This window comes from Simochromis diagramma, unplaced genomic scaffold, assembly GCF_900408965.1.
Source record: "Simochromis diagramma unplaced genomic scaffold, fSimDia1.1 OVJJ01000773.1, whole genome shotgun sequence".
Classification (NCBI taxonomy): domain Eukaryota; kingdom Metazoa; phylum Chordata; class Actinopteri; order Cichliformes; family Cichlidae; genus Simochromis; species Simochromis diagramma.
In genome coordinates this window covers 11,747-37,116 of record NW_024386807.1, presented here as the reverse complement: position 1 = coordinate 37,116, position 25,370 = coordinate 11,747, and the positions used below count along the sequence as shown (strand labels likewise).

The 25,370-nt window shown below is 48.5% G+C and overlaps 3 protein-coding genes across 5 annotated transcripts; 2 read left to right on the top strand and 1 right to left on the bottom strand.

Moving 5' to 3' along the window:
- Positions 1-5: 5 nt before the first annotated feature.
- Positions 6-9,154, bottom strand: LOC120730613. Of its 3 annotated transcripts, XM_040027033.1 has the most exons (7): positions 8,858-9,152; positions 7,762-8,307; positions 6,287-6,495; positions 3,476-3,590; positions 1,425-1,614; positions 1,044-1,151; positions 6-903 (listed from the first exon to the last, which is right to left on the bottom strand). In XM_040027033.1, the coding sequence occupies exons 1-7, from the start codon at positions 8,861-8,863 to the stop codon at positions 440-442; spliced, it is 1,638 nt and encodes a 545-aa protein (XP_039882967.1). In that variant the 5' UTR covers positions 8,864-9,152; the 3' UTR covers positions 6-439. The 3 variants fall into 3 exon arrangements, with proteins under 3 accessions (XP_039882967.1, XP_039882966.1, XP_039882968.1); XM_040027032.1 differs by having other exon boundaries at positions 7,762-9,152; XM_040027034.1 differs by having other exon boundaries at positions 521-903; positions 1,044-1,170; positions 7,762-9,154.
- A 71-nt stretch (positions 9,155-9,225) lies between these two features.
- On the top strand, positions 9,226-19,466 carry LOC120730621 (post-GPI attachment to proteins factor 2-like). Its single transcript, XM_040027047.1, has 6 exons — positions 9,226-9,733; positions 12,394-12,610; positions 13,277-13,520; positions 13,599-13,705; positions 13,900-14,008; positions 18,927-19,466. Exons 2-6 carry the CDS (start codon positions 12,443-12,445, stop codon positions 19,049-19,051), a joined length of 753 nt encoding a protein of 250 aa, XP_039882981.1. The 5' UTR covers positions 9,226-9,733; positions 12,394-12,442; the 3' UTR covers positions 19,052-19,466.
- A 649-nt stretch (positions 19,467-20,115) lies between these two features.
- On the top strand, positions 20,116-24,299 carry LOC120730619 (post-GPI attachment to proteins factor 2-like). Its single transcript, XM_040027044.1, has 6 exons — positions 20,116-20,562; positions 21,051-21,219; positions 21,778-22,027; positions 22,112-22,218; positions 23,496-23,604; positions 23,715-24,299. Exons 2-6 carry the CDS (start codon positions 21,052-21,054, stop codon positions 23,843-23,845), a joined length of 765 nt encoding a protein of 254 aa, XP_039882978.1. The 5' UTR covers positions 20,116-20,562; position 21,051; the 3' UTR covers positions 23,846-24,299.
- The last annotated feature ends 1,071 nt before the right edge of the window (positions 24,300-25,370 follow it).

Here is a 25,370-nt window from a genome sequence, read left to right as displayed (position 1 = left end):
AGTCCTAAAAACTCCCTGAAAAGCCTTCAGCTGATCCAAAATGCTGCAGCAAGAGTCCTGACAGGGACTAGAAAGAGAGAGCAGATTTCTCCTGTTTTGGCTTCCTGTCATTTTCAAACCCTCACAGACACACGTGTGTCTTGAATGATCTTCGTGAGATCGGCACTGTTGGGATTTTTTAAAAGGCTTTTGGATCGTTGCAAATATTCACAGTTTAAACATTCGCAGTCGGCTACAAACAAACTGCATTTTCAAACCTGCTGATGTCAGGATGGGGGGGGACTTCCCATGATGCATCATGGAAGCTAAACTGGGAGGTGACCTCCTCACTAAGGCCAGCAGGTGTCGCTGTGCTGGGTGTTCTGGTGCATTTATCGTACGCCACACTCCACCACCTGAGGGTAAACAGTGTAAACAACATTACAACATCACCCAGCACTCAGACGGTGTTCCTGATGGAGTAGACCTCCCCTCCTTTAGCCATGACCATCCTCGCCACGGCCTGCACCAGATCGTAGACCTGCTGACCGTCCCAGTGGTCCGGGTTGTTGTTGAGGACGTGGTACCTGTAGCCCACTTTGAAAAGCAGCTCAGGTCCCGCCGCCCGGCGCTGTCTCTCGATGTCTGGAGCCGCCGGGTTAGCATAGGTGTAGAGGATCCTGGTGTACCTCAACACGTCCATCCCAAAGAACTCCTCCACCTGCCTCATGGTGGCTAGATTCTCCACGGTGGAGGACCCCACCCTGGTGACCAGCAGGACGGCGTGGGGCCTCAGCATGTTGACACATGTGGAGATGTCCCTCTTCACGGCATCGTCTGATGCTTCCGAGAGACCGGGAGTCTCGGCTACGGTCACCTGGTGGCCGAACACCCACTCGCTCTGCCAGCAGCACGATGACGTCCCTGAGAAGAGGATTCCACCAGTTTACTCTGAACATGCTCCCAGTTTGAGGCGTTTGACCTCCTACACTAAGCTAATGTTAGCCGTGTAGGGGAACCAAAGAGGCTGGGGCTAAATCAGTCCACAGATGGGTTAGACTTACCTGAGGATGGACCGCCTGGACTGAAGCCAAGCCTTCCTAAGATGGCGTTCCCAGTGGAGCTCTTCCCCACTCCAGGCCTCCCAACAAGAACCAGTCTGATGTCGGACACTGAGATGGAGAAAGTCTGCTGTTAAAACGAGATTTAAAGGATCATTTTAAGCTCCGTGTTTCCTGTTTCTGTGGGTCTGAGATGAAACGACAGACGCTTTAAAGTCGTCATCGATATTCTTCATGATGTCACACAGCCCCTCCCTCACGCTTTAAAGGAAGAGTGCAAAGTACCGAGGACGGCACGACTTGGACTTGCTTTCTACAGAAACTCAAAGATCGCTGTACCTCACACTGGGAGGGGTCACAGTCTCCAGTGTGCACATGTGATACCTGTGTAACGCTGCAGGAGCGAGCGCTCCTCCTCCAGGGGGAGGCGCCAGCCCGGCCACAGGCATTTAACCAAGTTTGTAGCGTCTTCGAAATCATCGAACTCCTCCTCCTCGTCGTTTCTGGCTGTTACTTCGTCCGGCCAACAGAACCTGAGGTTCTGTCTCAGGCGGTCAGCGTCAAACGTCAGCACCTGAAGGATCAACAGGATGTTTTTAAAGGAAACCTGCAAACGTCTGAACTCTGACGGTACACCTGCAGGAGTGTTGCGTTCAGGGACAGTTGGAAACATTAAGGCTGAGAGAACACGTGTGAACCTACATGATCACAACAAATAATCATGTTCGAGGTCCTGCAGTCAAACATAAACCAGCTTCTCAAGCATGAAGCGCCAACAACTGCAGTTCCTCTGACGCCCAGCAGAGGCAGCAGTGAGTCTCCATAGATTAGGGGTATTCAACTACAATTTAAGATGACCTTTATTTAACTAAACTTTGAGGAGGTCCAGTTGGAGAAAATCTTCTCAAGCAGAGGTCCGGGACATCATAATGTCTAACTTGCATTATGACTGTGATAGAGAAGCAGCCTTTTTTTTACATTAATATCTATGAACTGTCAAATCAATGAAAATACAAGTTAAAACATTTCAACAAAATTTGTCGCTAACACTGAAACACACAGTAGGCCTACATTAGATGCAGGGCTGCTGTTTAAAATGAATTAGAGAAAATAAATAAAATGACTAAATTGTGCCTCTTAAAACAAAGTGCTTCATTTCAGAAAAAAGCAGCAGGTGGAGTTTTTTCTTTACCTTTCACATCTCGACGTTTTCAACAGATAACATCAAAGCATCTTACCAATTTCACAGTTTCTCTTTCTTTCCCCCTTATATTCCACTTTCTGTTGTTCGGTGAGAGAACTTAGCTTTAGTTTGCCAGGATTGTAAATCTGGGCTGGAATGGTGTCAGACCTGTTCTCATACACGTGTAGGTGCTCGTTGGTGAGCCTGGAACGATATTTAGTTTTTATTATGTTCATTGTGGAGAAAGCTGCCTCACAGCTGTATGTGGAGCCACACATGGTCGAGATGTGCAGGGCTACTTTCCTCAGATTTGGGACCATTTGGAGCCAGAAAGGCAGGTTCAGTTCTCCCAAACTGCTCTTTCAGGGCCACATCTGCTTGGAGATCAACCAGCTGCATTTGAAGAGGCCCAGCATTTGGCCACTTGAAGTGCTGTGTGACTTCCTTTGAGAACCCTCTGACATCAGTGATGAGAAATGGGTTCTTTACATGATGAGCTGCTGTCCAAAGCTGAAGCTATCGAAACGTTTGCTGAAGTTTTCAACCAGCTTATCAACAAGGTCAACAAAAGAGGACACATCTCCCTGAACCTGTTCCTTCACTGTTGGGAAGTGTGCATAGTCTCCTTGCAGGAACACTTCAGGTTTCCTCTGAAAGCAGCGTCATCGGTTCACAGATTGAATCGTCTTTGCAGCTTCAAATTCAGTTCATTCAGGTGTGAAGTGAAATGATTTTAATATTTTGTTAAGTATAGGTCCGGCCATAGATGTTAGAACTACAGCAGAAACAAACATCTTTACAGCCTGAAACACATCTTTAGAATTCACCTGTTTAAATTGCATTAAGGCTTATTAGGGGCGTGGCCTCTTTGACAGGTGGATGGTGACACGGTCTTCACAGACTGTTGGTCTAAAGTGTTGTTTTTTCACCTGTCTCGAGCAAAGACTATTGGATCATCTATCCATGGAGGAAAAATGAAAATATGAAGAGAAACAAAGAATTTGGGTCCATATTCTGCAGCAGCGACGCCGCTCCCACAGCTCGGACTCATGACCATCTGCCTGCATGCTGCAGAGAATCGCTCACCTCACCCTGCTGCCGGGACGAAGCTTTCATACAACCTGTGGATGCAGACTGACAGGCTACGAAATCTTCTCATAATATGAAATATATATTTAAAAAAACGAAGACAAAAATGTTCCTTTTCTAACTCAACATGCTTCAGGTGTAAAGAGTGATGAGGAGGAGCTACCCGTCTGTTCTCCACGTGCAGGGCGACGGCGACATTGTCCCAAACATAAAACACTCGTCGAATCAGCTGCTGAGCATCCACGTGGTTCCCATCAGGTCTGTGGGTCAGCTCGTAACTGTGGGAACAACGCACACGACTGAGAGGCTGGGAAAGTGGAAACACGGCAAACTGTCAGGAAGCGGCTGTGAGAGGAGCCAACGCACTCACTGACACACACAGACGCACACAAACGCACACAGACACACAGACGCACACACAGACACACAGACGCACACAGACGCACACAGACACACACACAGATGCACACAGACGCACACAGACGCACACAGACACAAGGAATGAACTAAAAAAGCTACAGCTGTATTGGGGAAAAACAGACAAACCTAAACTGGGAAATGCTAAGCTGACGCACACAGACACACAGACAGACACACAGACACACAGACACACACAGACACACAGACAGACACACAGACACACACAGACACACAGACACACACACAGTGGCACACAGACACACAGACGCACACAGACGCACACACAGACACACAGACGCACACGCACAGACACACACACAGACGCACACAGACGCACACAGACGCACACACAGACGCACACAGACGCACACACAGACACACAGACGCACACACAGACACACAGACGCACACAGACACACACAGACACACAGACACACACAGACACACAGACGCACACAGACGCACACAGACACAGACACACACAGACACACAGACACACACAGACACACAGACGCACACAGACACAGAAACACACAGACGCACACAGACACAGACGCACACAGACACAGACGCACACAGACACAGACACACACAGACGCACACAGACGCACAGACACACAGACGCACAGACGCACACAGACACACAGACGCACACAGACGCACAGACACACACAGACGCACAGACACACACAGACACACAGACACACACAGACACAAGGGGGAAATACTAAATAATCAAGGAGCTAAACAGGGAACATAACTGCTGAGCACTAATGAAGCCACAGAAACATCACAAGGACACAAAATGCTGCTGAGAAGGACCCAGAACCCTGAAACCTTCAGAACCTGCAGCTGAATGTCCACAGGACCGGATCCACGCTGACACCACGCTGCACCCACAGCTGCTGCAGAAAGCAAAGACCTACACGAGCACATTTTTGGGATGAAGCTTCCATATCTCCATCTATCACATCAGGACGAAGAAGCAGGCAGACGGCATCAATGAGAGCAGTACACACTCTGCACATGCTCCGAGTCAACAGTTTACTGCTTACTCATTTATTTTATTTCTTTATTGGCATTTTTCTGCTAAGAGAAGCCAAACTGAGCTGTATTGCACCATGAAGATCATTGAAGTGATTTCAGTAGATTTCCCTGTGTACACCGCCACAGTGGGTTAGTCCCAGTTTCACAGGATCACGGTCAGCGTGTTGAACTGGTGCCTGATTACTGCAGACCTGCTGAAACAAGAAGCTCTTAAACCTGTGTGACAAAGTGAAGCAGGCCAAAGATCTCAGACACGTCCTGCTGTGATGTAAAGAAACAGCTGAGTCAGTGACATCATCAGTCTGAAAGGGTCACTGGGACATTTCTAAGGCTGTGGGACTCCAGTGATCCACAGTGGGAGAAACACGCCAACCACAATTACTCCAAAACCTCATTCATGACTCATCCAGGAGGTCAGAGAAGACCCCAGAACAACATTAAAGACCTGCGGGCCTCACTCGGCTCAGCTAAGGTCAGAGGTCATGATTCAACTGGGCAAAAATGGCATCCAGGCACTGCTGAGCGACAAGTTCACAAAGGCTCATCCCACATCTGCCAACAAGCACCTGGATGATCCCAGAGAGTCCTGGGAAATATTCTGTGGACTGACGAGGCAGAAGCTGGAAGGTCTGAGTCCCGTCAGACTAACAGCGTTTCATAAAGATGGCGAGACCAGCGGGCTCTCCGTGGATCGAACAGGCGACGCAGATGGCGAAGAGAGAGGAAGCAAAAGCGAGGCTGCAGGGCTGGACTACTGGCAGAGCTGAGGAAGCAGCCACTCAAACCCTCGCTGCAGAGCCTCTACCTCACAAACGCCAGATCCATGGTACACGAGACAGACGATTCAGATATGCAGCTGCTGCCTGCTCATCTCAGAGACTTGGCTACGTGCACAAACCCTGGATGCTGCGGTGCAGCCTGCAGGCCGCACGCTTCTGTTAATCTCGTTATACGTGTGTAATGAAATAAAGGCTTTCAACCTTACATACAGGACATTTGCACAATGAGTGAAACCAGCAGCCCCGTATGAACAAAGGGCTGAGAGGTCAGAGGTCAGCTCCTTCATTGCCCATTGTGCTGGTTAGCTAGCCAGTGCTGCTGGTTCCAGTCATCATGTCCTGTTTATAAGGTTGAAACCTGCAGTCAGCTGATGATGATGATGATGATGATGATGATGACACGTTTCTCCCACTGAAAACGTCCAGATGAACAGAATCAACCTTTTGGGATTTATTACCTGGATGACTGAGCATCCAGACAAGTTTACCCGTGTGATTCTTACCTGTGTGATTCTTACCTGTGTGATTCTTACCTGTGTGATTCTTACCTGTGTGATTCTTACCTGTGTGATTCTAACCCGTGTGATTCTAACCCGTGTGATTCTTACCCGTGTGATTCTTACCTGTGTGATTCTAACCCGTGTGATTCTTACCTGTGTGATTCTTACCCGTGTGATTCTTACCTGTGTGATTCTAACCCGTGTGATTCTAACCCGTGTGATTCTTACCCGTGTGTCTTACACATGGCCTCCGGTCTCCAGATGAAGCGTCCGTCTCTATAAGCGCAGACGGCGTCCGGGTCATCATCAGGGAGCAAAGGAAACCTTGAGAAGAGCAGCTGATTGGCCGGGCTGTGGACCAGCACAGAGTACTGCACTTCCTGTTTGTACAGCGAGGTCTTGAACACCCTCATGATGGGCGGAGCTCCGGAGCAAAACTGGAGATGATAGAAGCAGAAGACTCCAGCTGTTACACGCCTGCAGTCACTAACCTGGTGTGGTGGATTTGTGCACAGCTGTGGTTTTACAGTTTCCACTCATCACGGGCACAGCTCCTTCTGGACTTCTTTTCACGGGGTGGACGATCGTACAGCAGACGAGAGCAGGGTGCACATGTTTGAATTTATTTTAGATTTTCTCCGACCCACACGGGGTCAGACGAGTGCTGAGGTTTGAGAGCTTCACCTTCAGCTTTCACCGCTGTGGCCAAACGGCTCAGTCTGTGTCGTCTCACCATCGACTTGGCTGTTAATAACCCCTGAGACAGGACGGTGCATGCGGACATGAAGGGCACCAGAGGAACAAAGGTAGTTTACCTGAGCTCTGAACACATTTCTTTCAAGGGTCAACGATCTCACCAGCGGCACATCTTAACATTAACATCACAGCCACAGCACATGTCAACAGAAAATCCCCCGGTGGATCTAAACCTCCTTGAATAGATGCAGACCACACCACCAGAAAGTCCACCTACAAATCAACATGTACAGTGAGCTGCAGCGGTTAACACACGCCACATACATCTGACTACAAAGCAGTTAAATAAGATACAAACTAACTAAATCAATTCAAACTACAGACTCAGATTGCTCCCCCCTCAGCTCTCATCCAATGGTTTATCCCACTGACGGTGGATAATTAGGGAATTCCCTCATCATGTGCACTCCAGCAATCTAGCCTTCAGGAAGTTGACCTCAAAAGACAGAGTGGTTAGTGGACTTCAAAATAAAAGCACCCAGCACCCTCACATTTCAGCAGCACTCATTAAAGACTCAGCTGACTGATGCGTACTCCTCATCCTGTGTGGATCAGAGATGATTTGTTTGTTAATGTCATTAAAGACGTCTGCTGCACAGTCGCCACCCTGTGAAAGAAGAAATCCTTCACAGCCCAAAATGACCTGACATCCACCACGTGATGATGGAAGCTGCTGCCAGCAGCTGCGCGCCTCAGTTTACCGTCTCTGTTGTGCTTTGAATCTTTCTTACATGTTTCTGTGTCTTTGTCATGAACTTGAATGATTTGGTGCCACAAAATTGAACTGACTGAGTTTTCTTTGACACAGTGTTGTGTCTTCCTGTGGTTCCATTAATCTGAACTCGTGTTCATGCTGAGTCTGTTTAGTGTTTCCTGTTAATCACACTCAGTCTTTCTGCTTTACTGTCTCACTGAACTGTTGGGCCCGTGTGCTGACAGAGGAGTACCTGCTCGCTGTAGGCGGTCAGCACCTCCTGCAGGGGGAAGGTGAAGCGGTACGAGCCCAGCCTGGACTTCTCGCCGAAGGCCGGAGAGGAGGCGAACCTCCACAGGAAGCTCCGCTGCCTCGCGGCCTGCTCCTCCGTCCGGTTTGGGTAAGTCTCCTCTAGCAGCCTCGTCTCGGCCTCCTGGATCTCCTCGGGTCCCACAGCCAGACTCCACCACACCAGGACCTGCCTGTGAGGATCCCCGAAGCCGTCGTCCACCCTGATGCAACATAAGCCCCGTCGCTCCGTGTCGTGTTTGACACGGCTCACGTGGAACTCGGGTCGGGGGAACGGAGGGATGTCTTCACTGAAGATGTACTGGTTCTCCAACCCATACCTTTGAACTTCCTGTTTCAGATGGTTCAGCCTGGAGTGCTTACAGTACAGGAAGTGCTCTAAACGTCCTCTCCTGTTTCTCTGTGTCCGCATGACCACAGGTCCATCCGAGTCTCTGTGGTGGAGCTGTTCCTGCAGACGCTCACGTCTGTCTCTCTGCTCCAACGAACGCTGCGAAGCACAAAAAGTCATCATCAGCGTCAAACTGAGGATTAGACGAGTCTGAGAAGCTCGGCTGAGTCAAAAATCAGCAGCTGGACTGGCGGTCGCAGCTCTGCGGTGGTTTGGAGTACTGCAAAGTCATTTCCTGCCTGGTTGCAGTGTGTCCTACTCTCAGTGATCTCGCTGCTAACAGGTGCTTCTGTGTGTTTGTACGCACGATATCTCACTTCCTGTCTCGTTGTTTATCCCCTTGTTGGTGTCTTTGAGCCTTTTTCCGTCTCCGTGTCCCTGCAGTGTCTCTGTCTCTTTCTCTTTTTCTTTTATCATCGTCGTTTGCTCTTTTCCATCATGCCGAGTCTCTGCGTGGACTGTGTGTTGCTGGTGTTTTGTGTGTCCATGTTTGCTCTTTTTGTTCCTCGTTTCTGTCCTTTCACACACTTTTGTGTGTCTGTTTATTCTCAGTTACTCTTTGTGTTGCTGTGTTCAGTGTTTGTTCTTTGTCAGTCAGTTACTTTGCAGTGAATCTGTCGTGTTTCTATCATAAACACATTTTCTTTACCTCCATGAAGCACAGCAGCAGGGCAGGCCCGCCCCCTCAGTCCTCCGGCAGGTGGCGTGTTGGTGCCACAGCCGGCATGAGTCACGGTGGACGAGTTTTCCTGCTGTTCTTTCGAGTCTCAGCGGATCCACGGAGTCAGCCCTGCGAGTCCGGCTCGGTTTAAAATCCTCTCAGCGGTTCCCGGACACACCGCACATGCGCAGTAAACTTCCTGCAGCTGTCACAGCTGGAGTGCGACAGCTCGGTCCGGCTGTCACCTGAAGACTCCACGGTGCCGTGTCAGCTGCGCCTGTGGGCGTGGCCGGCTGCGATATGAACTCTGACCTGTAAACAGGCAGAAAACAGCTGATGGCGCCGAGGAAACATGCTGTCACGTGACTATTCACCCCGCGTGAGGCGCCCCCTGCTGCAGAGGCAGGCACCCCACACACACACACACACACACACACACACACACACACTAATAAAAATGTGAATGCATCGTGGTCAAATGACGTCACATACTAGACACCTGTAGCAGTGAGCGACCAGCTGTTCCCATCAGTGCTGACGCAGTGACGCAGTGATGTCATCTAACTGCTTTGTTTAATAAAGATTTAAAGACCTGCCGCTGTTTTTACACGCTTTAGGTTAAAGACTTTTATTTTGAAAGATGTAATCAACGGAAGTTATTAAAGTTGTCAGCAAAGGAGCCCTGCCACTTCCGGTTATATTAATCATTAAACTAAGTTAAATAGCAGGTATGAAGTGTGTGTGACGTTAAACGGCGCGAGGAGCTTTAGGTGAGGCGTGGAGCTGGAAAACTCTTTGTCCGGTTTAAAGCTCGTTTCCGGTCCCAGCTGCTGTCAGCCACGTCAGAGGACCGCACCTGTTCAGGTAAGACAGCCCCAGAACTCTGTCAAAGTTTAAAACTGATGTCCTCTGCTTGGATCAGCATTCCAGACTCCGTTTAAAAAACGTCACGTTTTAAAATCCACACTCGGTAACACTGATCAATGCTGGCTCCGTGGACTCGGATGTTTCTCTGCAGACCAGACTCCGTTTAAAAAACGTGACATTTTACGGTACCTGAACCAGTGGCAGAGACTGATGCTGGCTTCCTGACGGTGTTGTGCCAGAAACTGATTGCCGTCCGCGGGAGCGCGCGCAGCTGCTCAAAGCTGCAGCGCCCGGATTACTTGCGTTGCCAGCTACTTCCGTGCAACTGATATAACTTGGGGGGGAAAAAACCCCAAACACATTTATGCCTTTGTTATTAGGCAAAGGTATGCATTTATGGAGCTTTAACGTTTCTTGTAACCGAATTATGACGCTTATCAGAAGGTTGCTTTCAGTGTGTAGCGCAGTCACGAATGACTACACGCATCACGATGGAATAATTAATGCCTACAGGTTTAGTATGTCTACTCTCGTTGTTCATATTTGTTATAAGACTGTCGAATAGTAGTTAAAACAATAAAGACCTATTGTGCCAGTATCACCATGACTCTTTCTTGTTTGTTCAGAATAACGACTGAGAACATGGCATTTTAGCGCTACCAAAAAGTGATTGTGGCCTATAACTTGTCACTGAAACAATATTTCGGCTTCAAACTTGTTGGATATCATCCAGAAGGGTTACATGTGATATATTATATCCCAAACACTCTCCAAGAGCTGCTGAATAACTTGTACAGGAACAATAAAACTGATAATATGCCATTTTCAAGCTGCCAAAAAGCGATTGTGGCCTATAACTTGTCACTGAAACAATATTTCTGCTTCAAACTTTTAACAAAATACTCGTGTTACCTTGTTTTGTCTAATTCATACTGGCTGCAAGATTTACCCACGGTGGTACCACAGGAGCTGTGCCAAGAAGCCCCGCAAGACCAAAAAAAACCCCATTTGTTTGTGAAGCATGCTGGTCAGAGGGTCGCTGTCAATTTTTCAACGTTTTTGAAATGTTTCTTGTTTTGTATCGTTGTCTCCTATAATATTTATTGGTTGTTTATTTGTTTATTAATTCATTAATTTACGTTCGTGTTGCTGTGTGTGTTTCTGTGTTGTTCACAACATTAGAGTTCAGCTTTGATTGCAATTTGTTTGTAGGATGATTCAATTATTTTGTGCTTACTAACATGTTAGCATAGTTACTGTATGCAAAAAATTAATACATATGTTGTTCCATGGTTTACTGGTGTTGAGCTTCCGCTATACCCCCTGTTTCTAGTCTGTTTATTAGTTTATTTTAACTGGTGGTTTCTTCTTTAATTGGATGTAATTGTTATTTGTTTTTGGTTTCAATTAATAAGTGCTATATTGGAATGACATTTTTTTTTATTACCGTTTGTTTTGTCTTTCCTATTACTTGGTGTTCCTAATGTGTTTAAGCAGATCTCCTCCCACCTGTTTCCATTTGGCCATTATCCTTTTTTTGTATTATTTTTGAATTACAACATTTTTGAAATTTGACGTTTTATGCACAGGTTGAAAATGACATATTATTAATTATATTATTAATGTTCTTTTAAAAGTTATTCAGCAGCTCTTGGAGAGTGTTTGGGATATAATATATCACATGTAACCCTTCTGGATGATATCCAACAAGTTTGAAGCCGAAATATTGTTTCAGTGACAAGTTATAGGCCACAATCACTTTTTGGTAGCGCTAAAATGCCATGTTCTCAGTCGTTATTCTGAACAAACAAGAAAGAGTCATGGTGATACTGGCACAATAGGTCTTTATTGTTTTAACTACTATTCGACAGTCTTATAACAAATATGAACAACGAGAGTAGACATACTAAACCTGTAGGCATTAATTATTCCATCGTGATGCGTGTAGTCATTCGTGACTGCGCTACACACTGAAAGCAACCTTCTGATAAGCGTCATAATTCGGTTACAAGAAACGTTAAAGCTCCATAAATGCATACCTTTGCCTAATAACAAAGGCATAAATGTGTTTGGGGTTTTTCCCCCCCACGTTATATCAGTTGCACGGAAGTAGCTGGCAACGCAAGTAATCCGGGCGCTGCAGCTTTGAGCAGCTGCGCGCGCTCCCGCGGACGGCAATCAGTTTCTGGCAGACAATCACTTTTTGGCACAACAGCGTGAGGCCAGTGACCTTCTCTGCAGTTCTGTATACACACTGCACCAAACTCCATTTAAATTCTTCTCATTTTTAATACCCGCCTCAGTAACACAGGCTGATATTTGCCTGAAGAATATTTTCTTCTTCCTGCTCCTTTTCACACATGGTTGTAGTGCTTTTTGATAGAAAGTGTGGTTGGTTTGTTTGAATTGTTGTACCAAGTGTGAAATAAATAAGTAAATGAAATGAAAAGGACACAAACAGGGCACCAAACCACTGAAATATCTTTTGAAGTTAACTGATGTTGTAGCACCGCAGTGCAAAAATCCCTCGTTGGAAGTAATCGATACGTGTCACAGCTTTAAAAATGTCACAGACTAAAACATGTTTGGATTACAACCACAAACTCAGGAGCAATAGAAACGAATCCTAAAGACGAGCTCGTTTCCATCCTTTGCAGGTGGTGTTAGTCTCACCTGTCTCAGGCTTGAAGCTCTCCTGTCTCCAGGATGCTCCAGGGGCCGTACGGCGACCCGGACCAGGGCCGGCTCCTCATCCGGCTGCCCTTCAAGATCTTCGCGGTGGTGACGGTTCTGCTGCCGGCGACCGGCTTCATCGCCTGCATCATCGTCTCCCTCATCTACCACTACGAGGACACGACGCACGCACACTGTAAGGTAAATGTGGAAGCACGCAGACGCCAGCAGGAAGCACGTTTCTCTGCACAGACGTTAAAGAAGATCACTCAAAGTGTCTTTTATTTTGAAATTAGAAGCAGTAAAACATTCTAAATGTCTGTAATTCTTCATGAAACAGACAAAATGATGTCACTTCCACCTGGCGAGGGTCGTGACCTTTGTATCACCTTTGAATCGTAGTGTGGTGTTTGGTTTTAGTCGTCTCTTTAACTGGCAGCGTTTATGTTTGACCTTCAGTTAAGTCAGTTTGCACGGCGCCGAATCACAGCAGCAGTCGCCGCAGCGCTTTAAATCATCAGGACGTACAATAAGACAAAGAAGACCGAGGAAACCCAGCAATCATAATCTCATCCGTATAGTGATAATGAAGGCATTCTATTCTATTCTATTCTATTCTATTCTATTCTATTCTATTCTGTTCTGTATGACCCCCTATGAGCAGCACTTTGGCGACAGTGGGAAGGAAAAACTCCCTTTTAACAGGAAGAAACCTCAGACAGAACCAGGCTTAGAGAGGGGCGGGGCCTGTCAAGGAAATCTGGGCTTTAAACGCGTGTTAAACGTTCAGCACTTCCTGTTTTTAACGGCGTGCAGTAGCAGGAGAGGCGTTCACGGCGGAGTGACTTTCAGAGTTTCTTCTTCCAGGTATCCAACTACCTCCCGTCCATCAGCTCCTCCGTCGCCCACGTGCCGGAGCGCTACATTTGGCGTGTCTGCATCGGGCTGCACTCGGCGCCGCGGTACCTGATGTCCTTCGCGTACTTCAGCTTCTACCGTGGGCGCTTTAGCGGTCGGGAGCGGCTGCTGAGCGGGCTGGCGCTCCTCTGCAGCCTCGCCGAGAACACCGGCCTGCTGCTGCTCACATACGTGTCGTCCAAAGAAAACCACCGTGAGTACGCGGCGGTCAGATGACCGTGAGCGTCAGACGTCTCTAATCTGAAACGTTGATGACTGTCTGTCTCCGCAGGTTACCATGACAATGGGTTCAGAGTGTTCACAGGGAGCTCGCTGGTGCACATGCTCATTACATGCCGGCTGTGGTACGTGATCAAGAGAAGCTTCGAGAGCGCAGAGGTAACTCGACCGCCGTCGGGTCCTGTGTGTCACCAGGAACAGAGATAACGCAGCTGTGCATCCGTCACACGACGATTAAATCTGTGAACGTTGGAGTAACGTTACAAACGTCACTTTAACTTCATCGCTCTCCTTTTATTATTTAATTGTAAACGATCTGCAGAGCTGTTAATCCCACGCTGTGTCCTTCTCAGGAGGACGTATCCTATCGTCGGAAGCTGCGTCTCTTCGTTTTAAATGCCGCCTGTTGTTTGGCTTCCTGCTTACTCTACAAACGCCACAACGACCGCTGTGAACCTGGAGGTAAGTCTGACTCGGTCACGTTTATAACCGGGTTCAGAGGGACTTCTGTCTGCAGGACGGTTCCAGTCTTTGAGACCAGAGGGAGCGCAGTCCTCAGCCTGTGTCAGGCCGGGCTGCTCGGCGTGTTAGTTTGGGGTTTGTTAGGATTACAGGAGGCCTTTGCTGGGTTCCTCCGGGTGTCCTGTGGGTGGTGCATCAGCAGGATGATGGGGTACCAGGACAGTTGATACGTGCTCCTGGTACAACAGCAGCGAGTGCTTGCGCCGTATTCCTGGTGTGTGTTGGACTCTCGCCCTCGCCTGCCCCTTTGCTCTCTACCCTCTCCATCTTGGATTTCAGCATACTACTCTGTGCATTATTAACACATGACCGGCAAACACTCCTGGACCTCCGATTCTCCTTTTCACATCGCTTCGATCGATGCCGCCCCTCTACAGCCAGACTCCCCCACTGGCCCTCCCTGCCTACCCCCTTTCATCCTGTATAAGAAACGATACAGGAGACGTGTTAAAGGAGTGGCTTCCGTGTGCGTATGAAGGCTTACCTTGAAGCACGGGCTACAGTTTACCCATATGTCTCTGGGGACTTGCCACGCTCTTTCCCTGCTTGGCCACCGGTGGCTTCGCTCCATCTCACAGCAAGCTTACCCAGCGCCTCCAGCGGCATGCCTCCCTGCTCGGACCTGGATCGCCTCGTACAGACGTGGTGTCAACCACAGCAACCTCAGAGCCCTGCGACGCGCTGCTGCTGATGCTGCGCCCTGGACACGGATGGCTCTTTTCAACGTCAGGTCGCTGGTAAACAAGACCTTTTTTCTGCCACGAGCCTTGGAGCTCTTTTTTTTTTTTGACGGAGACCTGGATTCGCCCTGGTGAGTCGCTTCCCTTTTCAAAGCTTCTCCCCCCAGATTGTGTCTTTTTTAGCTCCCCGAGGCTTTGGTCTCTAAATGTAAATACAAAGTCCGACAGCTACCCTGTCCTTCCTACCTCAGCTACGAGGCTCAACTTCTGGAGATGACGTGAACTTCTCTGTTTGTTGTGGTTTACCGGCCACCTAAATATAATAAGACTTTTATTCACGAATTTGCTGACCTTCTTGGTTCAGTTATTTTTAAATATGACTGTGTGCTTATTGTTGTGATTTTAACCTTAATATCTGCTGTAACGACCATTCGTTAGCCAAAGATTTCCCTGCATTAACGGACTCTTTTAATCTTGTCCAGTGGGTTAACCAACCAGCCCACGCCAGGGGCCACACCCTCGATCTGGTTTTCATATGGCTTGGACATTAGCATTAAGGATAGTTTCCTCACCGACACTGTTGGTGACCTTGGGGGTGTTTCTGGAAAGCTCTTTTAAATTCAACAAGTGTCTTCTGTTGTCAAATCTTGCTTCTGTGAATTGCGTCTTATTACAAGGCCAGACATTATGTCTTGCATAGGGACCTGGAAAGCTTATCCACGGCTTTGTGACGTCTCTGTTGGATTATTGCAGCTCCCTTTACTTCGGTCTTACCTCTACTCTCCTCCATAGACTGCAAACTCAGAACGCGGCTGCTCGTCTCCTCACGGGTGGTGGGCGGCGTGTCTCTATCAGCCCTGTCCTTGCCGACCTGCATTGGCTTCCCGTTAAGTATCGCATTCAATTCAAAATCCTGCTGCTCACCTTCTGAATCATTAACAATACAGCACCAAGCTGCCTCACTGAGCTACTTACACTCTCGGTGCTGCCGAGGTCCCGGCTGAAGACCAGAGGTGACCGAGCGTTTGCCCCCCACCCCCCCATCGCTGTCAATCCTTCAAACCGCGGTTAAAAACCACTTATTTAGCCTCGCCTTCTCTACCAGTTAATGCTTGTTTGTTAGTTAGTTTAACTCTTATTTCTATCTTTGGTCCATTCTTAACTGCTTTTAATCATTTTAATTTTTTATCCTTTACACATATTGTTCTTTTATGCTTTTATATGCATTTCTGTGGCTTCTGTGTTTTTAATGCCATTTAACCTGCTACCATGTTGGTACTTTGCCACAGCTTCATCCTCATCAGGGCTCTAGACTAACTTTTTGCTATGGGCGTACTGGTAGTTAGGCCTACCAGCACAAAAGTTAGGCGCACACAAATTTTATAATAATTGATATAATATAATGTGTTTTTCTGGATACACTGTGCTTTTTCAGCATGCAAAGATTGATGACACCGTGTCAGAGCACTGGCTATGAATTTCAGAAGGATCAGGCCTTAACAGAAAAGTTAGCAATAGTTCTTTTCCTATTACAGCTACATCCACTTCTGTCAGGCCTAGGCTGCTCACTAGGGCTGGGTATCATCACTGATTTCTATAATCCATTCGATTCCGGTTTTCAAAGTCCCGATTCGATTCAACTTAGCCTCAGACAGTCAGAAATATTATAATTCTGATCATTTATCAGCACTGACTTCATCAGCATTGTGAACATCACAGCAGATGCCTTTGTGTGAAAGTAACTGAGAATAAAACAGAAAAACATGAAGGAGATTTTCCTGGTCTGGCTTTTTATAGCAGATAACCTTAAAAATATTCTACAATGTTCTGCATATAAAGTTTAAATTTCTTCAGTATTGAACAACAGAAAAAATAGGCTTTCTTGTCCGAGGTCATTTAAGTGAAAAAAAGAAAAAGACAGCAGCCACAGCGCTGTAAACAACAGTAGACTGGTGGGTAATAAGCGAATGAATAATACAGAAAACAGAGATTGGAGACGGGAAACTGTTCTTGAAGTACAGAGAGAGAGAGAGAGAGAGCTAGCTGTGCATGGAGTGTGATTTTAATAGTCGTGGAAGCAAAACAGCAAAATTCATGACGCATTGATCAAATGTGAAGCGCAGTTTGCTGCTTCTTTTGCTGCTGGCTCGGTGGATTTTGGTTGGAGAGACAAAACCTGCAGCTCAGAATCAGCGCAAAAAGACGTAAACACAGCGCGGACCGGACGCATCAGGATCGCTAAGCTCCGACAGCGTGTCCGTTAACGGGCCGTCGGGTGAGAAAGCCGAGAAAGACAAAGCTGATTCTGACGCGTCGGTCTGTGTTACGTCTTTGTGTGGAGTCCGTGTACCTGCTCTCATCTGCTGTTTGGTTGTTGTTGAAATGGTTTTGTGAGCTTTAATCTGAGAATCTGGCGTTTCTGGCAAAACACAGTTATATTTAAAAGTCAGGATTTAATGAATTGATATCGCTTTATTCAAGCTACTCACCTCCCACTTCCACCTGCACTTTCAACTGGACCACGGCCAATCAGAGAGGTCCCGCCCCTGACTATCTCTGATTGGTTTAGTCCACGATAGGAGCAAAATGTGTGTCTGTTGTTGACCACAGGGAAGGTTGCAGATTTTTTTTTTCTTGCTACCTGAACAGTTGGTCGCACAGGTGCAACCAAATTTATTTTTTAGTCGCACCACTGAAAAATTTGGTCGCATTTGCGACCAAATTGGTCGCACTCTAGAGCCCTGCTCCCTGTTACTGATCTTACTCTTTTGCATGTTAAACACTTTGGTGCACCACTGGTTTTTAAATGTGCTGTATAAATAAAGTTTGTTGTTGTTTGCCTGGGCTGCTGTTTGTCACCTGTTACTTTCATCATTCTTAATTTCCAGGCACAGCCACGGACTGGACGATCTCAGCGTCTCTGCTTGTTTGCAGATTATCAGGCTGTGAACCGAAGTTTGATTTGATTGTGAAGCAGTGGAAACGATAATCAGCACCGAGTCTGAGCCCATGGGGGGAGAGCCTGTTCTGGAGCATCTCGGGGGTTTGTTCACAAGTGAGGGGAAACTGTCTCCACATGTTATTGTGTCTAGGTGGAGAAAGAGCTGAGCGTGAAAGTGAAGCCGTCACATTCAGTCTGCGTCCTCACACTCAGCGGTGACCCCGAGCTCTGGCTGATGAGTCACTGCTCTTCCACAGGCGCGAGTTAAGCTGGGCGCACACTGTGCGTCGCGTTATTCAGCTCCTGCTCAAAGTAAACGATTGACTCGCAGGGGTTAGAAGGTCGTAGGTCACGATGCTCCGATGCGACCTGAGTCACACTGTGCGTCCATAACATGAAGCTTATAACACAACATCTGTCCGTCTCTGTCTCTCACTCACACAGACACACACACCACCATCAGCTTTGCTAAATTGCTGATGAAAAACATGAGCAGGCCATTCAAGTCTTTCCACGGTCGTTGTGGTCGTGATCCTTTTGTGAGGCCACATCGAAAAGGCTCGAATGAGCCAAAGTTCTACAAGTTGTGCCTCCGTCGCTTGTGTCCCGATCACAGGCTGCACCGCTGCTCCGTGTTTTCACTTTCATCTCTGTGTTTGTGCGTGAGCAGTGTGAGAGGCTGCGGTGAACCATACGACTGATGATCGGGTGGTCGTGGGGTGTTAATCGCTTCTCGTTACCCCACGTATACTACACGATGAAGTGAAACTCGGCCGATCCCCAAAACGACTGAAAAATCGTCTCAAAATGGGCCAAAACTCGCTCGGTGCATGGCCAGCATTAGAGAGGTCACATGGTGCCTCCTGGAGGAGGTGTTTTGAACATCTCCTACCAGAGGTCGTGAATCAGACCCAGAACCATCTGGACATCAAGTCTTTCAGCTGGTATCCATGGAGACGGACTCTGGTCTCTGCTGCAGCCGAGCAGGTGTTTGGTTGGTTCAGTCGTTGGTTTGCTCGCGGATGCGTTGTCCAGCCTGGCCCAAACTTCTCATTGACAGCAGTCTCAGCCTGAGCACAGTTTAGACATCACCAGGAAGTGCCACGACTTACACTTTGATGCAGCGCTGCAGACCGGAGCGACCTTCGTCTGGAAGCCTCACGGAGACGGTGTGAAAACTGATTGTTCATCGCTGCTGTAACTCGGATACACTGACCTGTCTGCTCTGTCTCTCCAGTCTACACCTTGTTCGCCTTCATCGAGTACCTGATGGTCTTCTCCAACATCGCCTTCCACTTTACGGCTTTCTGGGACTTTGGCAGCAAAGAGCTGATCGTGGCCACGCCGCTGATACGACACTGAGCTCCGCCCAGAGAGTGCTTCTTCTATTGTTGCTTTTAAACACCTGGGTTTAAAGGCTGTGTCCATCTTCTGTTTGCAAGCTGCTGGAGCGTTTTTAATGCGGTTATCTGAACAATCATACGGCTGCTGTGCGGTTAGTGCACCACCAGAAGAAGAAGTCTGAGCTCCAGCAAAACAAATAAAACCTTCAAAGTTTGTTAAATGTTATATATTACAAATGTTATAGCTGGGAGTCGTTGTCCTGTTACGTCAGCTTTTAAAACCTTTTCTTAAATGTTTCTTACATATTATTCAATTTTTCTGTTTACAGAGTTTTTCCTCCGTCACTGTGACACACGCTGCTTTAAACATCTGTCTCTGTTTCTCTGATAAATTCATGTTCTGCTCCTTAATTAAACCGAAACACTGAACTGTTGGTTTATGGCTGCTCTTCATCTTTATTGTCCACTGACACAGTGTGATAGAATAGAATAGAATAGAACAGCCCTTTATTGTCATTGTACATGTACAACAAGCTAATGAGAGCTCCACGCCACTGTGCAGGAGTAAAAACAGAATATAAATACTAAAGACATCAGGAATAAACTGCAAACACGAGAGAGACGTAGAGTCAAGGGCAGACAAGAGAAAGGCGGGGTGGGCGGGGTCACCTGTGATGGTTCACAGACAGGAGGAGCTGGCGATGGCCTCCAGGGTTGGCAGTGATGTTTTGGGTGGTGACCCTCTGTGCAGCCTTGCTGTTCTCAGTCGTGGTCACAGAGTACCAACACCAGGCAGGAGGAGCACGCTCTCCACTGAGGAGGGGAGAAGGTCAGCAGCAGCTCCTGGTCCAGGTTCTTCTTCCTCAGGACACGGAGGAGGGGCAGCTGCTGCTGGGCCTTCTTTACCAGGGTGATGGTGGTGTGGGTCCAGGTGAGATCAGCAGAGAAACCTGAAGGTGGAGACAGATTCAACCTGTTCTTCAGTTATAGTGAGAGGGGGTGGAGCTGTCTGTGCCTCCTGAAGTCCATTATCAGATGTTCAGCTTCAGGTTACTTTCTGAGCGCCGGTGGGACATGTTCTCCACCTCCACCCTGTACGCCGTGTCATCTCCATCAGAGACGGGCCCAACCACGGTGGTGTCATCCTTATACTGGACGGAGACGTTGGGTGGGTGACAGCTGCAGGCGACAGGAAGACTTTTATTCTGAAGGACGTGGTTACCGGAAGTAGTAGTTTGTTGTCGTTACCGGAGCGTGTCTGTGTCCTCCGGTGAAATAACCGGTAAACTGTATTATAAACAGCGTAGACAGTGTGCGCGTGACATTAAACGGGTGAGAGCAGCAGCCGTGTGGCGGGAAACGGACGCTGTTACAGGTGTGGAGCGGCGCTTCCGTCACAGTCACGGAAGTTGGCGGCTAACGTTGCTAGCTGCTGCGGTTAGCTGGGCTGACAGGATTAGCTCCGGGGCTGAGGACACCGGCGGGGGGCTCGATGGCAGCGAGGAGGAGCGAGCCCGGGGAGCCGTGAAGGTGAGTCTTGTCACCCGGCCTACCTGCTCACAGCCGCACGTCTGCCACGTCAGAGGACTGCGTCACCTGTACAGGTGAACAGGGACGTGTTCAGAGCGCAGACACGAGTAACGGGACCGAACTTTTTACGTAATGTTTCTGTGCTGTGGGTGAATTTCTCTGCAGATCAGCAAACAAACAGTTTTAAAATGTTCTCCGTGACCGCACCTGTGCAGGTGACCTTTAACCCCCCGTTCGTCAGCACAGACACAGCTCAAAGTGTCGATGACCTGACCTGTGCTGCCTGGTTTAAACATGGTGAATATTCAGTTTTCAGTAAACTGCGGTGCGATCCAGAGCAGCTGGTGGATTATCCCCACAACCGCAGAGGCTCGTGTGTTTGAGGTGTCAGCGAACAGACAGCAGAAACCACAGATAGCTCTTAAATGTTCAACCACAGCGGGAAAGCTCCTGGTGTGTTTACCTGTTTATGGCTCCACCCCCCCCAGGATGCTCCAGGGGCCGTACAGCAGCCTGGACCGGGACCGGCTCCTCATCCGGCTGCCGTTCAAAAGCTTCGCCGTGGGGACGGTTCTGCTGCCGGTGACCGGCTTCATCGCCTGCATCTTCATCTCCCTCTGGTACCACTACGAGGACGCGACGTACACGCACTGTAAGGTGAGTGCTGATGGCGAAGGACACGTCAGCAGGAAGCTGCTGATTTATTGAAACCACAGCCAGCTGACGATTCAAAATGTGCATTTCAGGCTTTTCAGGCTCGCGCTGAACGTCTGGGTAATAATAATAATAATAATGGATTGGATTTATATAGCGCTTTTCAAGGCACCCAAAGCGCTTTACAATACCACTATTCATTCACTCTCACATTCATACACTGGTGGAGGCAGCTACAGTTGTAGCCACAGCTGCCCTGGGGCAGACTGACAGAAGCGAGGCTGCCATATCGCGCCATCGGCCCCTCTGGCCAACACCAGTAGGCAAGTAGGGTAAAGTGTCTTGCCCAGGGACACAACGACCAGGACAGAGAGCCCAGGGATCGAACCGGCGACCTTCCGGTTACAGATGCGATTCCCAACCCCCTGAGCCACGGTCGCCCCCTAAAGGGTAAAGCATTACCTGGTGGCGGTGCGGTGATGACGCTCCCACGCCACACCTCAGCCTCAGGTGTCATCAGGACCCGCCCACCTGATTCACCTGAATTCATTTTTCTTCCAGGTGTCCAACTACCTCCCGTCCATCAGCTCCGCCATCAGCGGTGTGCCGGAGCGCTACATCTGGCGCGGCTGCATCGGGCTCCACTCGGCGCCGCGGTACCTGGTGGCCTTCGCCTACTTCAGCTTCTACCGCAGCCGCTTCGCCAACAGGCTGCGGGAGCTGCTGCTGAGCGGGCTGGCGCTCCTCTGCAGCCTCGCCGAGAACACCGGCCTGGTGATGCTCACGTACGTGTCGTCCACGGAAACCTACAGTGAGTACGGCGCGGTCAGCTGACCCAGGTCCTCCAATCAGGAGTTAGCCCTTCAGACGTGCTGACGGCCGTTTGTCTCCACAGGTGTTCATAAGTACGGGTTCGTCACGTTCATAGGGAGCTCGCTGGTGCACATGCTCACTACGTGCTGGCTGTGGTACGTCATCAAGAGACACTACGTGAGCCCAGAGGTAACCCGCCCTGTCAGCGTGCTGTGCGACCACAAACGTCAGTCGTTGTCTCGTTTAGTCGTAACAGATGAGCTTTAGTCCGCGCGGTTTCTCAGGCTCAGTGTTCGTTTCCTTTACCAGCTGTTTGAGGGAAACGTAATGAATTAGTTTAAAATGCCTTCAAAGCTTTCTGTAGACAAACTGCTCGATCAGTCGGTCGCGGCGAGTTCAGAGTCCTGATGTTACAAAGCTCTGTGAGAGGATCAGTCTGTAAATGTTTATGGGGGTTTGTTCAGGTCTTTGAAGAGTTCTTGTGGTACTTGAAGGCATCGTGAGGGTTCCCACCGCGCTGCGAGCGTCCTCGCCCACGTCTGTGGAGGATTTCAGATCCTGACGGTGGTTCATGTTGTTCCTGTTGGGGTTCAGGTGACGCCGGGGCAGGTTTGTTTCTTCTAGGCATGATTGAGGGACTCAAACACTTCTGAGTCCTTGAGGAGGATTTTGGATTACTAGTAGGTCCTTCTGGTACTTTGTCATTATGGTGGTTAAGTGAATTTGTGAGGAGGATCGCATGATTCTGGTGGACGTTGTTGAGGACGAAGGATCAGGTTCTGTCTCTGTTTGAGGCGGTCAGGTGGTTCAGGAGGTGGTTTTGGTGCTGCTGGCGAGGCTCCACATGTACCTCAGAGCATCCCTGTTGTTGTTTCGAGGAGGATTTAAGGATACGCCCGTAGGCTCTGTGAGAACGTGATGTAGCTCTCGAAACACTAACACATGCCAGCTGTGGGCGTGGAGCTCTTTCAGGAGTGTTTGCTCCTCCGTTCTGAGGTTCTGTGCAGGTTTGGAGGCCTTCTTTGTTCCAGGAGTCCTAGAAGAAGATCTGGGGTTGGTCCTGTCAGCACCTGAGGCAGTTCTAGGAGTGAGTCCTCCTGCAGCCAGTCCGACTTTAGTGAACCTGCTGAGATGTGCTTGTAAGGCTTATTATGGTCAGCAGAATCTTCTAGCATTGCTTCTGTTTTGGTCGCCCGTGCTGGTGACCTCTGTGTGCATGAAGGGCTTTGTAGCGTCTTTCTGAAAGCCTGTTGGTGCTCAGGGAGAGTTTGGGATACTTGGTGGGTTCCTTCGGTTCTCGCGGTGGTTCTGTGGTTCCTCGGGAGCTTCAGGGCTCTGCAGGACAGTTTGGTGTCAGACAGTAACGTCCACCTCTGGTCACATGGAGCCAGTTTGCCTCTTTGTCTTTCATTTCTTTGGTAGTTTTCCATAAATCTGATGTTGATTTTGCTCTCTGTCCGTCTCAGGAAGTGACATCATATCGCTGGAAGCTGCGTCTCTTCCTGTTCAACATCAGCTGCTGTGTGATCGCCGCCTACTTCTTCAGACGCCACAACAAATACTGTGAAGCAGGAAGTAAGTGCCGCTCTGCTCTGTGCTGTCTGTGCTGCTGCCCTCCGTGTCTCACGCCGTCTCCGTGTCTCACGCCGTCTCCGTGTCTCACGCCGTCTCGTTGTCTCCTCCAGTCTACTCCCTGTTCGCCGCCTTCGAGTACCTGGTGGTCTTCTCCAACATGGCCTTCCACATGACGGCCTTCTGGGACTTCGGGAGCAAAGAGGTGACCGTGGCCACGCCGCCGGAGGACAAACGATACTGAGCAGGAGGGGGCGGGGCGTTTCTACCATTTCTGAACTCAAGAGCAGAGAGAGGAGTCTGATGACATCATTCCAACGACACCCTGACCTTCGGAGCGGGACGGCGTGATGGAGACGTGGACCAGAGTTCTTCTTCTGTTGTTGTTTCTCTAGTGCGCCTGTGTCTTTGAATCATCAGAAATGATGCGTATTGATGATGTCATTGATGATCAGCCCGCTGTGATGATGTCACACTTGTTTGTTTACAGAAACAGCTGATCAGGGTTTTAATGGTTTTATTTCCACACAGGTGAAAACCATCAGAGACGAAATAAATGTGATGATGATGATTTCATGGTGGTGTTCTTCATCCTCGTCGTCACCTGACGTGTTTAGTTTATAAAAACAAGAAAAGCTTTTCCATGACGATGAATAAACGCTGAAGGAGAAAGTGTTGGAAATGTAAAGAAATAAAATGAACCTTTGAGTAAAGAACAAAATGTTTTGACAGAAATCAGAGGCTGAGACGGTCTGAGCATGTGCAGAGGATGGAGGCGGAGCTGCCGGGCAGGGGGGAGGTCCTCAGAGGAGGTTCATGGCTGCAGTGTTTGTATCTTAAACAATCCCGCAGCACACAGGAAATCGTTTTAGTTCCACAGGACGTGAAAGCTGCGCGTCAGTTGGAGGCTCACAGACTTTAATGTTCGCTAACTAGTGACAGAATCACTGAGAGGAAAACACTGACACAATCTCACTGACGTGTGTTTGTGTCATGATCAAAGTGCTTCCTGATGAGTCCAGGCTCCTGTGACCCCTGGAAGGACAGAGGTCATCGCGCCACGTCACACTGGTTATAATACGTTCTCTCATAAATGAACACAGTGGAGTGGACAGCTCACCGCTGCAGCTCTACAGTGAGCCTCTCACACTGTTTAGTTTCACTGTCCTTATTTTCCTCTGAGGTATCGATTCTGTCACTAGTTAGCCTGAGTCTGTTAGCCACAACCAACCAATCACATGTTCACGTTTGACAGATGGAACTATGAACATGTTTTAAAGCTTTATGCACTGATTTGTTAAACCCAGCTTCACAGACAGTTACAGCTGTGTCAGTGAGGGACATTAGCCTTTGTGTTCAGCGTTTCATGTCCCCTTTAATATAGTAGATATTTATTTAACCGCAGAGGTAATAATATCTGTAATTCAGTTCAATTTTATTTGTACAGCGCCAAATCACAACAACAGTCGCCTCAAGGCGCTTTATATCATACAGTAGATCCTACAATAATACAGAGAAAAACCCAACAGTCATATGACCCCCTGTGAGCAGCACTTTGGCGACAGTAGGAAGGAAAAACTCCCTTTTAACAGGAAGAAACCTCCAGCAGAACCAGGCTCAGGGAGGGGCGGGGCCATCTGCTGTGATTGGTTGGGGTGAGAGAAGGAAGACAGGATAAAGCAGGGGTCGGCAACCCCGTTATATATCATGTTATAACGTTTCTTTTGCCTGGGTGGCAGCTCTACGCTTACGTACTTGGATGAGCTTGC